Here is a 16,573-nt window from a genome sequence, read left to right as displayed (position 1 = left end):
TAGACACAGAGTAAAGCTGCCTCTACATTCTCCACATCAAACACTCCCAGGACAGGTACAGCACGGGGTTAGATACAGAGTAAAGCTTCCTCTACACCGTCTCCATCAAACACTCCCAGGACAGGTACAGCACGGAGTTAGATACAGAGTAAAGCTCCCTCTACACTGTCCCCATCAAACACTCCCAGGACAGGTACAGCACGAGGTTAGATACAGAGTAAAGGTCCCTCTACACTGTCCCCATCAAACACTCCCAGGACAGGTACAGCACGGGGTTAGATGCAGAGTAAATCTCCCTCTACACCGTCCCCATCAAACACTCCCAGGACAGGTACAGCACGGAGTTGGATAGAGTTTTTGAGGATAGTTCTGTCGCTCTTCAGGTTCTGTCTCTGCCACACCGCCGGCTGGTTTGCTGCTGTCGCCTCTACGAGGTTCCGGATCCTAATCGACCACAGAAACAGGGTGTCCATCAGCGAGAGGTCTTTCTCTTCAACGATCTGCTTGTGGTAAGATACAGTCCTACTTTTGGACTCGCTGTCTCTCCCGAGCTCTCGCTCTCTCTCTTTTGGTCTCTTTCTCTTCCCCCCACCCCCGTTTCCTTAGTGGTAAAGTTTGGAAAAAGTGAACACATTGTTTGGCTCTTGGCGAGGAGTAATATTTCACCCATTCTCTTAACGGTTTATTTAAAAATGCAAATTTCACCCTTTACACCTCACCTTCTAACTTCCCTATGTTTACCTAATTACTATTTCAAACTGTCTACATCGAAGCCTCTAGACCAACTGGCTTTAATCCAATTAAGACACACACACACACACACACACACACACACACACATACACACTCTCACTCACACACACACACACACACTCACACACACACACACACTCACACACACACTCACACACACACATACACACACACACACACATACTCACACACATACTCACACACACACACACAAACTCACACACTCACACACACACACACACACACACACACACACACACACATACACACTCTCACTCACACACATACTCACACACACACACACAAACTCACACACTCACACACACACACACACTCACACACACACACACTCACACACTCACACACTCTCACACACACTCACACCCCCACACACACTCACACACACAAATACTCACACAGACACACACACACACACACACACACACACACACACACACAAATACTCACACAGACACACACACACTCACACACACACACACTCAAACACACAAATACTCACACAGACACACACACACACACACACACACTCACACTCTCACACACACACACACAAACTCACACACTCACACACACACACACACACATAGCCACAGACACCACTCAAACTCCATTTCCCAATAACATTTTAGACATTATTATATCTTCTTGACACTCGTGCTCTCAGTCTCTCGCTTCCTCTCTCTTGCTCTCTCTGCCTCTCCCACTTTCCCTTCCTCTCTCAGTCTCCCCGAGTATCTTTTTCTCATTCACTTTTACCCACTCTTGCTGTTCTCCCTTACTCTCAGTTTTCCATTTCCACTCTTGACCACTGCTATTTTTCCTATCTCTCTCTGTCCAGTTCTGTCTATCTCTTTTTCTCACTCTCCCACACTCTCTCAATTCTATTTTTATCACTATCTCAATCTGCCTCTCTCTCCACCTCTTTCTGTCTGTTTCTCTCTCTCTCTCTCTCTCTTTCTCAGTCTCTCTCTGTCTCTCTCTCAGTCTCTCTCTGTCTCTCTCTCTCTCTGCCTCTGTCTCTCTCTCTCAGTCTCTCTCTCTGTCTCTCTCTCTCTCTCAGTCTCTCTCTCTGTTTCTCTCTCTCTCTCTCCCTCAGTCTCTCTCTCGGTCTCTCTCTCTGTCTCTCTCTCTCAGTTTCTCTCCATCTCACATTCTCTCTCTCTGTCTCTCTTTCTGTTTCTCTCTTTCTGTCTCTCTCTCTGCATCACACTCTCTATTACCCTTTCTCTGTTGTCATCTTTTTCTCTCTCTCCCCTCCACCTCTTTCTCTCTTTCCATTTCTCTCTGTCTGCCTTTTTTCTCTCTCTCTCTTCCCTCTCTGTCTCTGTGTCTCTTCCTTTCTCCCTTTCTCTCTCCCTTTCTCCCTGCCTCTTTCTCTCTTTCCCCATCCCTTTCTCTCTCTGCCTCTCTTTCTCCCTCCCCCTCTCTCTCTCTTCCTCTCTTACTCCCTCTCTCTCTCTGCCTCTTTCCCTCTCCACCTCTTTTTCTCTCTCTCTCCTCCTTTCTCTCTGTCTCAGTGTCTCTTCCTCTCTGTCTCTCCTCTCTCTCCCTCTCTCCCTCCTATGTTCCTCTCCTCTCCATCTGTCACCCTGACTTCTGTACTCCTCTTCTTCCAGGTCACTAAGGTCTTTCAGAAGAAGAAGATCTCAGTGACATACAGTTTCCGTCAGTCGTTTGCACTGCACGAGATGAAGGTTAACCTATTCCAAAACGCCTGTAAGTACTTCACAGAATCAGTTGGGTGAATACTGGCTTGGCTCGACACGGCGCCTCACAGACAGGACTCCGTTCCCCGTCTTTTGCCGTGAATCCTAGTGTGGTTGACATCATTGCAGGGGAGAGGGCCATTCGGCCCCTCCACCCAGTGCGCTCGTGACTCTCCTACCAGCCGGCCGCTGTGAGGTCACTCTTGACGCCGGTCGTCCCTGGCCCACTGCCAATCCTTATCGCTGCGCTGTGGACGCTTGAGAGTGTGTGTGTGTGGGGGGAGAGGTGGGTGGGTTTGTGTGGGGACCTGGCCCTCAGATGCGACGATGACATCCATAGCTGAAGAGCTGGATCACGCGTTTTTTTTTTCTCTCTCACTCCGGACCGGCGGGAAGCGAATCCATTCGCTCACCCGAGCTGCAGATCCTTAGCCCCAGGGCCTCGAAGAAAGAGTTGCCAGTGGTGTTGGGGGGGGGTGGTGGGGGGGAAGGATGTACCTGCTTTACTGTCAAGGCCGCCAACTCGGGTGACGCTTCCCCAGGAGACTTTCCCCACCCGCGTCATCGCCCCTCCCCCCCGCCCCCAAAACCAACCCCCCCACCACCCAACAAGCCCCGAACAGGCCGACGAGATCGATTGACCTTCGACCCTGGCCCAGCAAGGGCTAATCCATTTCCATTGTAACCTGGGTGCCACTCCTACCCCTGGCGCCCACAGCTGTGCCAAATACCCCATCGCAAGGGGCGTCATTGGTTTTGTCGTGGGCGAGTGGAGGGTGGAGGTGGAGAGGGGGGAGGGTTTCTGAGTCAAGTTAGTAGCCGTCCAGATGACTGGGATGACTGTAGGATCATGGGAGTAGGCCGCTCGGCCCTTCCAGCCTGCCCCATAGCATCCTCCCCCCATTCAGAGAGATCATGGCTGCTCCAGTTGTGGTCCACTCGCTCTGCTCAGACTGGAAGCGGAGTCCGTGTGTGTTTTTAATGCAGAGCTGGATAGATTCTTGATTAAGCAAGATGGGTGGTGAGAGTGGTCATGTTTGTTGGGGTCGAGAGTGGCCACGTTTGTTGGGGCTGAGAGTGGCCACGTTTGTTGGGGTTGAGAGTGGCCATGTTTGTTGGGGCTGAGAGTGGCCACGTTTGTTGGGGCTGAGAGTGGCCACGTTTGTTGGGGGGCAAGAGTGGCCATGTTTGTTGGGGGGCAAGAGTGGCCATGTTTGTTGGGGGCGAGAGTGGCCATGTTTGTTGGGGGCGAGAGTGGCCACGTTTGTTGGGGGGGGCGGGGGGGGGCGAGAGTGGCCACGTTTGTTGGGGGCGAGAGTGGCCATGTTTGTTGGGGGGCAAGAGTGGCCATGTTTGTTGGGGGTGAGAGTGGCCATGTTTGTTGGGGGTGAGAGTGGCCATGTTTGTTGGGGGTGAGAGTGGCCATGTTTGTTGGGGGTGAGAGTGGTCACGTTTGTTGGGGGCGAGAGTGACCATGTTTGTTGGGGGCAAGAGTGGCCATGTTTGTTGGGGGCGAGAGTGGCCACGTTTGTTGGGGGCGAGAGTGGCCACGTTTGTTGGGGGCGAGAGTGACCATGTTTGTTGGGGGCGAGAGTGGCCATGTTTGTTGGGGGTGAGAGTGACCATGTTTGTTGGGGGTGAGAGTGGCCACGTTTGTTGGGGGCGAGAGTGGCCACGTTTGTTGGGGGCGAGAGTGACCATGTTTGTTGGGGGCAAGAGTGGCCATGTTTGTTAGGGGGCGAGAGTGGCCATGTTTGTTAGGGGGCAATGGTCAAATTTGCCTCCACGAGAACCTGACCCCGGCTGCAACCCAGCCCGGGCCCTGCTTTCCCGCAGAGGCATTCCCACCAACGACCCCCAAAACCCTTTCTCGACCTCACAGGCCACTCAATGCCAATTTCTCACTCCCTCTCTCACTGTTTCATTATCTTAACCCCCAGATTATCCCCACGGCATCAAGCTGGCCTCGTCCATACCCAGCGCAGAAAAGAAGATCCTCATCATCTTCAATGCCCCCAGCGTGCAAGACCGGACCAGATTTGCCAGCGACCTGCGAGAGTCCGTCGCCGAGGTCCAGGAGATGGAGAAATACCGGGTGGAATGTAAGTATTGAGAAGGCGGAGATGTGTGTGTCTCTCCCGGAATGTTTGTGAGGGGGGAGTAAGAACAGACATGCTTGTCAAGGGCAGTTGGCAGCCATGTTTGCCTGGGGTGAGTGGTGACCATGTTTGTTGGGGGAGTGAGGGTGGCCATGTTTGTGGGCAGTGCGAGGATGGCCATGTTTGTTGGGGATGAAGGCGTCCATGTTTGTGGGATTAGTGAGGATGGCCATGTTTGTTGGGGGCGAGGGTGGCCATGTTTGCGGGCTGTGTGAGGATGGCCATGTTTGATGGGGGCAAGGACAACCATGTTTGCGGGCTGTGTGAGTATGGCCATGTTTGATGGGGGCAAGGACAACCATGTTTGTGGCCTGTGTGAGGATGGCCATGTTAGTTGGGGGCAAGGACGGCCATGTTTGTGGGCTGTGCGAGGATGACCATGTTTGTTGGGGGCAAGGACGGCCATGTTTGTGGGCTGTGCGAGGATGACCATGTTTGTTGGGGGCAAAGACGGCCATGTTTGCGGGCTGTGCGAGGATGACCATGTTTGTTGGGGGCAAGGACAGCCATGTTTGTGGGCTGTGCGAGGATGACCATGTTTGTTGGGGGCAAGGACGGCCATGTTTGTGAGCAGTGTGAGGACAGCCCTGTATCAGAGGGGCGAGGGGGCCATTTTTGTTGGGGGAGAGGGTGGCCATCTTTGTTGGGGGGGGGGGGGCGCAGGCGCCCATTTTTGCGGGCTATGCAAGGACGGCCATGGCTGTTGAGGAGATGGGGTAGGAGGGCGGCCATGTTTGTTGGAGGCAAGGGCGGCGACGTTTATTGGGGGCGAGGGCGACCATGTTTGTGGGCTGTGCAAGGATGGACATGTTTGTTGTGGGGGGGGGGTGGTGAGGGTAGGGGTGAGGCCATGTTTGTTGGGGGCAAGGGGGGCCATGTTTGTTAGGGGCGAGGGCGGCCATGATTGTGGGTACTGCCAGCATGGCCATGTTTGTTGGGGGGTGGAGAGGGGAGGGGGGGGGGTCAGCGGCCATGTTTGTTGGGGGCAATGGCATCCATATTGATGGGTGCAAGGGTGCGGGAGGGACGCTAACCCCCACCGCGTTTGACGTGACGCCTTCCCGATGGAACGTCCCCGTTCTAGGCCACAGCGTTGTGTTCAAATCCCAATGGATTAAGGATAGAGAGAGAGGTGGGGGTTGGGGTGGGGGGGGGGGTGCGGTGGATGGTGGGGGAGCTGCAGGGATGGGATCACGGCGAGGAGCCGGGAGTCGGGGTGACTCAGAGACAGAGTCACGCACAGAGGTCAAGAGAGAGTGGACAGATCCCTCAATTATACCCGTGTCGTCCAACGAACGTCGGCCGGAATTGAGTGAAATTCCCACCGGGGGACAACGAAACTATGGCAGCTCCGTCAAATCCCCCCTCCTGCCCACTCCAATTCCGGACGCAAGAGCTAGCGGAAAATACCGACTTTAATTATACACAGAATAACAGATACCCGGGAGTGAGTTACAGACTGGAATCTAATCGAGGGATTTGGGGTGATTTATATACAGATTAACAAATACCCGGAATTGAGTTACAGACTGGAATCTGATCGAGGGATTTGGGGTGATTTATATATAGAATAACAGATAGCCGGGTGCGAGTTAAGGGCTGGAATCTAATCGAGGGGTTCAGGGGGCATTTATAAAAAGAGAAACAGATACCCGGGAGAGAGTTCCAGGCTGGAAACTAATCGAGGGGTTCAGGGGGTGTTTATATATAGAATAACAGATACCTGGGAGTGACTTACAGACTGGAATCTAATCGAAGGGTTTAGTGGGGTTTTACATATAGAATAACAGATACCCATGGGTGAGCTACATCCTGGAATCTAACTGAGGGGTTCGGGGGGATTATATATAAAATAACAGGTACACGGGAGTGAGTTACAGACTGGAATCTAATCGAGGGTTTTGGGGGATTTATATACAGAATAAGTGATATCGAGGATAGAGTTACAGACTGGAATCTAATCGAGTGGTTCATGGGGGTTTATACATAGAATAACATATTCAGGAGTGAGTTACAGACTGGAATCTAATAGAGGGGTTTCGGGGGGTTTATATATAGAATAACTGATGCCTGGGAATGACTTGCAGATTGGAATCAAATCGAGGGGTTCAGTGGAGTTTATATATGGAATAACAGACACGCGGGAGTGAGTTACAGACTGGAATCTAATCGAGGGGTTTGGGGAGGTTGATATAAAGAGTAACAGATTCCCTAGAGTGAGTTACAGACTGGAATCTAATCGAGGAGTTCGGGGTGGGGGGTATTTTATATAGAATAACAGATACCCGGGAGTGAGTTACAGACTGGAATCTAATCGAGGGGTTCGGGATGTTTTATATATAGAATGACAGATACCCGGGAGTGAGTTACAGAGTGGAATCTAATCGAGGGGTTCAGTGTGGTTTATATATAGAATAACACATACCCCAGAGTGAGTTACAGACTGGAATCTCATCGAAGGGTTCGCGGGGGTTTATATATAGAATAACAGATACCCAAGAGTGAGTTACAGACTGGAATCTAATTGAGGGTTTTGGGGGATTATATATAAAATAACAGATACCCGGGAGTGAGTTACAGACTGGAATATAATCGAGGGGTTCGGGAGTTTATATATAGAATAACAGATACCCGGGAGTGAGTAACAGACTGGAATCTAATGGAGGTGGTCAGGGGGTTTAAATATCTAATAACAGATAAACGGGAGTTAGTTACAGACTGGAATCTAATGGAGGGTTTAGGTGGGTTTATATACAGAATAAGTGATACCGAGGATAGAGTTACAGACTGGAATCTAATCGAGGGGTTTGGGGTGGTTTATATATGAAATAAGAGATACCCGGGAGAGAGTTCCAGCCTGGAATCTACCCCAGGGGTTCAGGACTGTTTATATATAGAATACAGATACTCGGGAGTGAGTTACAGACTGGAATCAAATCGAGGGGGTCGGGGGGGTTTTATATATAGAATAACAGATACCCATGGGTGAGCTACATCCTGGAATCTAATTGAGGGTTTCGGGGGGTTTATATATAAAATAACAGATACCTGGGAGTGTGTTACAGACTGGACTCTAATGGAGGGATTCAGGTGGTTTATATATAGATTAACAGATACCCGGGAGTGAGTTACAGACTGGAATCTAATGGAGGTGTTCGGGGGGTTTATATATAGAATAACAGATAAAAGGGAGTTAGTTACAGACTGGAATCTCATCGAAGGGTTCGCGGGGGTTTATACATAGAATAATGGATACTCGGGAGTGAGTTACAGACTGGAATCAAGTTGAGGGGTTTGGGGGGGTTTATCTATAGAATAACAGATATCCGGGAGTCAGTTACAGACTGGAATCTAATCGAGGGGTTCGGGGTGGTTTATATATAGAATAACAGATACTCGGGAGTGAGTTACAGACTGGAATCTAATCGAGGGGTTTGGGGTGGTTTATATATGAAATAACAGATACCCGGGAGTGAGTTCCAGTCTGGAATCTACTCGAGGGGTTCAGGGCTGTTAATATATAGAATACAGATACTCGGGAGTGAGTTACAGACTGGAATCAAATCGAGGGGTTCGGCGGGTTTATCTATAGAATAACAGATACCCGGGAGTGAGTTTCAGACTGGAATCTAATCGAGGGTTTCAAGGGGGTTTTATATATAGATTAACAAATACCCGTGAGTGAGTTACAGACTGGAATCTAATCGAGGGGTTCGGAGGGGTTTATATATGGAATAACAGATACCCGGGAGTGAGTTACATACTGGAATCTAATCGAGGGCTTCGGGGGGTGTTTATATATAGAATAACAGATACCCTGGAGTGAGTTACAGGCTGGAATCAAATCGGGGTGGGGTTTGTATATAGAATAACAGATTCCTAGGTGTGAGTTTCAGACTGGAATCTAATCGAGGAGTTCGGGGTGGTTTATATATAGAATAACAGATACCCGGGAGTGAGTTACAGACTGGAATCTAATCGAGAGATTCGGGGGGTGTTTATATATAGAATAAAAGATTCCCGGGAGTGAGTTACAGACTGGAATCAAGTTGATGGGTTTGGGGGGTTTAGCTATAGAATAACAGATACCCGGGAGTGAGTTACAGACTGGAATCTAATCAAGGGATTTGGAGCGATTTATATATAGAATAACAGATACCCGGGAGTGACTTACAGGCTGGAATCTAATCGAGGGGTTCGGGGGCGTTTATATATAGAGTAACAGATACCCGGGTGTGAGATACAGACTGGAATCTAATCGAGGTGTTCGGGGTGGTTTATATATAGAATAACAGATACCCGGGAGTAAGTTCCAGGCTGGAATCTAATCGAGGGGTTCAGGGGTGTTTATATATAGACTAACAGATACCCGGGAGTGAGTTACACACTGGAATCTAATCGAGGGGTTCGGGGGGGTTTATATATCTCATAACAGATAAACGGGAGTTAGTTACAGACTGGAATCTAATGGAGGGTTTTGGTGGGTTTATATACAGAATAAGTGATACCGAGGATAGAGTTACAGATTGGAATCTAATCGAGGGGTTCATGGGGATTTATACATAGAATAACAGATACTCGGGAGTGAGTTACAGACTGGAATCTAATCGAGGGATTTCGGGGGGTTTATATATAGAATAACTGATGCCCGGGAATGACTTGCAGATTGGAATCAAATCGAGGGGTTCGGGGGGGTTTATATATAGAATAACAATAACCAGAGTGAGTTACAGACTGGAATCAAATCGACGGGTTGTGGGCGTTTATATATAGAATAACAGATACCCAAGAGTGAGTTACAGACTGGAATCTAATCGAGGGGTTTGGGGTGGTTTATATATAGAATAACAGATACCTGGGAGTGAGTTACAGACTGGAATCTAATCGAGGGGTTCGGTGGGGTTTATGTATAGAATAACAGATACCCGAGAGTGAATTACAGACTGGAATCTCACCGAAGAGTTCACGGGGGTTTATATATAGAATAACGGATACCCGGGAGTGAGTTACAGACTGGAATCAAGTTGAGGGGTTTGGGGGGTTTATCTATAGAATAACAGATACCCGGGAGTGAGTTACAGACTGGAATCTAATCGAGGGGTTCGGGGTGGTTTATATATAGAATAACAGATACCCGGGAGTGAGTTACAGACTGGAATCTCATCGAAGGGTTCGCGGGGGTTTATATATAGAATAACGGATACCCGGGAGTGAGTTACAGACTGGAATCAAGTTGAGGGGTTTGGGGATTTATCTATAGAATAACAGATACCTGGGAGTCAGTTACAGACTGGATTCTAATCGAGGGGCTCGGTGTGGTTTATCTATAGAACAGCAGATACTCGGGTGTGAGTTACAGACTGGAATCTAATTGAGGGGTTTGGGGTGGTTTATATATAAAATAAGAGATACCCGGGATTGAGTTCCAGTCTGGAATCTATTCCACATGTTCAGGGCTGTTTATATATAGAATAGAGATACTCGGGAGTGAGTTACAGACTGGAATTTAATCGAGGGGTTCGGCAGGGTTTATATATAGTATAACAGATACCCGGGAGTGAGTCACAGACTGGAATCTATTCCACATGTTCAGGGCTGTTTATATATAGAATAGAGATACTCAGGAGTGAGTTACAGACTGGAATTTAATCGAGGGGTTCAAGGGGGTTTTATATATAGAATAACAGATACCCAGGAGTGAGTTACAGACTGGAATCTAATCGAAGGCTTCGGGGGGTGTTTATATATAGAATAACAGATACCCTGGAGTGAGTTACAGAATTGAATCTACTCGAGGGGTTCAATGGGGGTTCATATATAGAATAACAGATACCCGGGTGTGAGTTACAGTTTGGAATCTAATCAAGGGGTTCAGAGTGGTTTATATATTGAATAACAAATACCCAGGAGTGAGTTACAGACTGGAATCTAATCGAAGGGTTCAGGGTGGGGGTTTATACATAGAATAACAGATGCTCGGGAGTGAGTTACAGACTGGAATCTAACTGAGAGGTTCGGGGTGGTTTATATATAGAATAACAGATACCCAGGAGTGTGTTACAGGCTGGAATCTAATCGAGGGGTTTGTGGTGGGTTTATATATAAAATAAGAGATACCCGGGAGTGAGTTCCAGTCTTGAATCTACTCGAGGGGTTCAGGGCTGTTTGTATATAGAATAGAGATACCTGGGAGTGAGTTACAGACTGGAATCAAATCGAGGTGTTCGGATTGCGTTTATATATAGAATAACAGATACCCGGGAGTGAGTTACAGACTGGAATCTAACTGAGGGGTTCCGGGTTGTTTATATATAGAATAACAGATACCCGGGACTGGAATCTAATCGAGAGGTTCGGTGGGAGGTTTTATACGCAATAACAGATTCCCGGGGTGACTTACAGGCTGGAATCTAATCGAGGTGTTTGGGGTGGTTTATATATATAATGACAGATTCCCAGGAGTTAGTTACAGACTGGAATCTAATGGAGGGGTTCGGTGGGGTTTATATATAGAATAACAGATATCCGGGAGTGAGTTACAGACTGGAATCTAATCGAGGGGTTCGGGGTGGTTTATATATAGAATAACAGATACCCGGGAGTGAGTTACAGACTGGAATCTAATCGAGGGGTTCGGGGGGGTTTATATATGGAATAACAGATACCCGGGAGTGAGTTACAGACTGGAATCTGCTCGGGTTTGGGTGGATGTAGCCAACGGGCAGGCTAACTCTCTAACCATGAGCTCCCCTTTTCCCTCCCCCTCCCTGCGGCCCTCAGCCGAGCTGGAGAAACAGAAAGGGGTGATCCGCACCACCATGTTGCAGAGCGCCAGCCTCAAGAAGGACACGATGAACGGCACGCTGACCAGCCTGGACGACACCTACGCCGTGGGGGAGGGGCTGAAGCGCAGCGCCCTCAGCAGCTCCCTGCGTGACCTCTCCGACGCAGGTAACCTGATGGGTTAGGGGAGTAGGGGGGGTATGGGGGGAGGGTGGGCGAGGGGTGGGTTTTGATGGGAGTGGGGGAGGGGAGATGGTGGGATGCAGCTGGGCGAGCTGGGCAGGTCCGGGTGCATTGACTAACCTGCTGGGCACCTGCAGTCGGTTGGCACGGCTCTGCTACTTTTTGCTGCCCTGTTTGTACCCCCTGGTTAACCCTCTCTTCTCCAGGCCGCTAATCCTCCTGCGTTCCATTCACTGCTGTCTCTGTTTCTTGCATCTCTCCACCCGGGGTCAACCTGTCCATCCGACTGCCGGAGAGTGTGATAGGTTCTTCCTCTGTCCCCATCAAACACTCCCAGGACAGGTACAGCACGGGGTTAGATACAGAGTAAAGCTCCCTCTACACCGTCCCCATCAAACACTCCCAGGACAGGTACAGCACAGGGTTAGATACAGAGTAAAGCTCCCTCTACACCGTCCCCATCAAACACTCCCAGGACAGGTACAGCACAGGGTTAGATACAGAGTAAAGCTCCCTCTACACCGTCCCCATCAAACACTCCCAGGACAGGTACAGCACAGGGTTAGATACAGAGTAAAGCTCCCTCTACACCGTCCCCATCAAACACTCCCAGGACAGGTACAGCACAGGGTTAGATACAGAGTAAAGCTCCCTCTACACCATTCCCATCAAACACTCCCAGGACAGGTACAACAGGGTGTTAGATACAGAGTGAAGTCCAGTTGTGAATTGCACTGCCCTGTGTGACTATGATTTACAACCCAGGATATTTGTCAATGTTAGGATATGTCAGTCTCTCAGACAGTTATGCAGCCCCAGTTGCACTGCGATATGACTTTAATATTGGAAAAGATTCCCCCGAGTATTGTTGGAATGAATATATAGATGCGAGAAATCTGTGGGTGAACAAAGGGCTTGGCAATAGCAGGAGAGAGAAAGAGACAGAGAGAGAAAAACAGCGAGAGAGTAAAACAGATAGAGAGAGGGAGAGAAAAAGAGAGAGTGATCGATAGGACAGAGGGAGCAAGATAGAGAGAATGAGAGAGAGAGATAGAGAGAGGATCAGAGAGGTGGAGAGAGAGATAGAGAGAAAAACACAGAGAGAGACAGAGATAGAGATAGAGAGAGAGAGTGAGAGAGAGAGAGACAGATAGAGAAAGGGAGAGAGATAGATAGGACAGAGGGAGAGACATCGAGAGAAGGAGAGAGAAATAGAGGGAGGGACAGAGAGGTGGAGAGAGAGATAGATTGAGAAACACAGAGAGAGACAGAGACAGAGAGGAAGGGTGGGGAATTATCACATTGGGGACAGTCCGGTGTTTTATTCATAAAAAGGATTGTTTGGGCCACTTGAGAGGGTGCAGTGAAGATTTACAGTGGTGAAAGATTCCATGCTCCTTCAGGACATGGGTTAGCGAGTGGGGGTTTGGCAAGGGGCATTGGACTGAGCCCAGTTTCTGCTCCATGTAGCTGTTACACCAAAAGCTGTCGTGAAACCCGAGCCTCGGTCGAGAGAGTACACTGAGGTGTTACTGACCCGTGTGCACTGACCGTGGGGAGGTTGTTGTGTGAACATTCCTACTGTTACAGGGAGAGCGTTACAAGGAGAGAGTGATGTCACGGACAAAGTTAGGGAGTGTTTGATGTCACAGGGAGAGCGTTACAGCGAGTGTGATGTCACAGGGAGAGAGTTACAGAGAGAGCGATGTCACGGCGAGCATTACAGGGAGAGAGTGATGTCACAGGGAGAGAGTTATGGAGAGTGTGATGTCACAGGGAGTGTTACAGGGAGAGAGTGATGTCACAGGGAGAGAGGTATGGAGAGAGAGTGATGTCACAGGGAGAGAGTTATGGAGAGTGTGATGTCACAGGGAGAGAGTTATAGAGTGTGTGATGTCACAGGGAGAGAGTTACGGAGAGTGTGATGTCACAGGGAGAGAGTTATGGAGAGTGTGATGTCCAAGGAGAGAGTTACGGAGAGTGTGATGTCACAGGGAGAGAGTTATGGATAGAGAGTGATGTCACAGGGAGAGAGTTATGGAGAGTGTGAAGTCACAGGGAGAGAGTTACGGAGAGTGTGACATCACAGGGAGAGAGTTATGGAGAGAGTGACATCACAGGGAGAGTTAAGGGGAGAGAGTGATTTCACAAGGAGAGAGTTATGGAGAGTGTGATGTCACAGAGAGAGAGTTATGGAGAGTGTGATGTCAAGGAGAGAGTTACGGAGAGAGTGATGTCACAGGGAGAGCATTACAGGGAGAGAGTGATGTCTCAGGGAGAGAGCTATGGAGAGTGTGATGTCACAGGGAGAGAGTTATGGAGAGAGTGACATCACAGGGAGAGTTAAGGGGAGAGAGTGATTTCACAAGGAGAGAGTTATGGAGAGTGTGATGTCACAAGGAGAGAGTTACGGAGAGTGTGATGTCACAGGGAGAGAGTTATGGAGAGAGTGACATCACAGGGAGAGGTAAGTGGAGAGAGTGATTTCACAAGGAGAGAGTTATGGAGAGTGTGATGTCACAAGGAGAGAGTTACGGAGAGTGTGATGTCACAGGGAGAGAGTTATGGAGAGAGTGACATCACAGGGAGAGGTAAGTGGAGAGAGTGATTTCACAAGGAGAGAGTTATGGAGAGGGTGATGTCACAAGGAGAGAGTTACAGGGAGAGAGTGATGTCACAGGGAGAGAGTTATGGGGAGAGAGAGACGTCGCAGGGAGAGAGTTGCAGGGAGACAGTTATTTCACAGGAAGAAAGTTATGGAGATGGTGATGTCACAGGGAGAGATTTACGGGGATATTGATGTCACAGAGAGACAGTTACACAGAGAATGACGTCACGGGGAAAGAGTAATAGGGAGAGAGTTAGGGAGAGAGTGATGTCATGGGGAGAGAGTGACATCACAGGGAGAGAGTTACGGAGAGAGTGATGTCACAGGGAGAGAGTTACAGAGAGAGTGATGTCACAGGGAGAGAGTGATGTCACAGGGAGAGAGTTACAGAGAGAGTGATGTCACAGGGAGAGAGTGATGTCACAGGGAGAGAGTTACAGAGAGAGTGATGTCACAGGGAGGGAGTTACAGAGAGAGTGAGGTCACAGGGAGAGAGTGATGTCACAGGGAGAGAGTTACAGAGAGAGTGACATCACAGAAAGAGTTTCCAATCCCTGGTTCCTGCACAGTCTCACTGGAGAAACCTCTCAGGGGTTGAGGAGGGTGAAGAGCTGAACTTTATCCCGAGTTTATCTTTCCTCTCTCCGTACCTTACACCTTCTGTTTCTCTGTCTCTCTCTCTCTCACTCTCTGCATGTCCAACTGCTTCTTCAATACTCACTCTCTCCCTCTTCTCCACTCCACACTCACCCTCTCTCCTCCTCCTCCCTTCTACACTCACCCTTTCCCTCATCCTCTACACTCACCCTCTCTCTCCTCCCCTCTCCCTCCACACTCACCCTCTCTCTCCTCCCCTCTCCCTCCACATTCACCCTCTCTCTCCTCCCTCCACACTCACCCTCTCTCTCCTCTGCCCCCTCCCTCCACACTCACCCTCTCTCTCCTCCCCTCTCCCTCCACTCTTACCCTCTCTTCCTCTACTCCCCTCTCCCTCCACACTCACCCTCTCTCTCCTCCCTCCACACTCACCCTCTCTCTCCTCTGCCCCCTCCCTCCACACTCATCCTCTCTCTCCTCCCCTCTCCCTCCACTCTCACCCTCTCTTCCTCTACTCCCCCCTCCCTCCACACTCACCCTCTCTCTCCTCCCCTCTCCCTCCACTCTCACCCTCTCTTCCTCTACTCCCCTCTCCCTCCACACTCACCCTTTCTCTCTCTCTCTCTCCTTCCCTCTCCCTCTCTCCCTCCTCCCCTCACGCACACCTTCTATTCCTCCTCTCTCCACACACTCCCTCTCTCCCTCTCCCTCTCCCTCCTCGCTCACCCTCCCCCCTCACGCACAGCTTCTATTCCTCCTCTCTCCACACACTCCTTCTCTCTCTCTCTCTCTCTCTCTCTCTCTTCCTCTGCACTCCCGCCTCTCCCTCTCCCTCCTCTCTCACCCTCCCTCCCTTCCCCACGCCCCCTCCGCAGCCACCCCACGTTGCTGGTTGAAATGGGCTTTGTGTATGAATAACCTGTTGCGGGGCAAAAGGGTGGGTTGGTGGGGGGGAGGGGAGGTGGGTTGGGGGCTGACGGGTGGGGGTGGGGGTGAGGGGGGAGTGCTTTCTCTTGCCTTCTCTCGCTAATGCTTGGTGTTGCATGTCTGGCTAGGGAAGCGGGGACGGAGAAACAGTGTGGGATCGCTCGACAGTACCATGGAAGTAAGTGGCACCCCCCCCCCTCCCCCCACCGCCACTTCATTCCCTCCCACCCCAGGTACCTGCTTGATGTCCGCCATCTTGACTATATCCCCCTACCGCATGGACATGCATGTTGTTGTCACCCCATCCAGTGTCTGCATGCGTTCCCCTACCCCCCCCCCACCAACCATTATACCCCTCGTCGTACCTCCCCGCCCCACCCCCTCGCTCCATGCCTCCTGTTGTCGAATTGCCCTCCCTGAGGGGGCCGTGACACCCCTCCTCCCACCTCTCCCCTCCCCCTCCCCCCCACCATCCACCACCCTGGGCCAAGCCCCATCCCGAATCCGTGGGGTTCCCACTCCCGGAGCAAGTTCCATGAGATGTCCCCCCCCCCCCCCCCCACCCCTCCACCATACCATTCCAGACCCCCCAGGGAAGGTGTGGGGGTGGGTGGGGGGGAAGGGAAGGGGCCCCGAGCGGGAATGCTGACCCCGTGTGGTCACCCCCTGTCCCCAGACCCCTTCAGCTCTCAGTCACCCACGCCGGGTGGACTTCCTCGGTGCCGACCGAGTCCTGGATTCACTGGTCAGACTCTGCACCCGGCTCGCTCTCTCTCTCCCATCTCTGGGAAGGGCGATTACTCTGTCTCCCAGTCGCTCAGTGTGTACAGTTTAAT

The 16,573-nt window shown here is 50.4% G+C and overlaps 1 protein-coding gene across 2 annotated transcripts in view; it reads left to right on the top strand.

Annotated features, from left to right (window-relative positions):
- LOC121272838 (IQ motif and SEC7 domain-containing protein 2-like) overlaps positions 1 to 16,573 on the top strand; it is an 80,497-nt gene that overhangs the window by 57,668 nt on the left and 6,256 nt on the right. For both annotated transcript variants that reach the window (XM_041179652.1, XM_041179651.1), the window contains exons 8-11: positions 384 to 509; positions 2,391 to 2,490; positions 4,421 to 4,582; positions 11,420 to 11,590. In XM_041179652.1, coding sequence (XP_041035586.1) covers positions 384 to 509; positions 2,391 to 2,490; positions 4,421 to 4,582; positions 11,420 to 11,590 — 559 coding nt within the window. The remainder of the gene's footprint in view (positions 1 to 383; positions 510 to 2,390; positions 2,491 to 4,420; positions 4,583 to 11,419; positions 11,591 to 16,573) is intronic.

The sequence above is a fragment of the Carcharodon carcharias genome, chromosome 35 (assembly GCF_017639515.1).
Source record: "Carcharodon carcharias isolate sCarCar2 chromosome 35, sCarCar2.pri, whole genome shotgun sequence".
NCBI classification, from domain to species: Eukaryota; Metazoa; Chordata; class Chondrichthyes; order Lamniformes; family Lamnidae; genus Carcharodon; species Carcharodon carcharias.
This window is presented reverse-complemented; position numbering and strand designations above follow the sequence as displayed.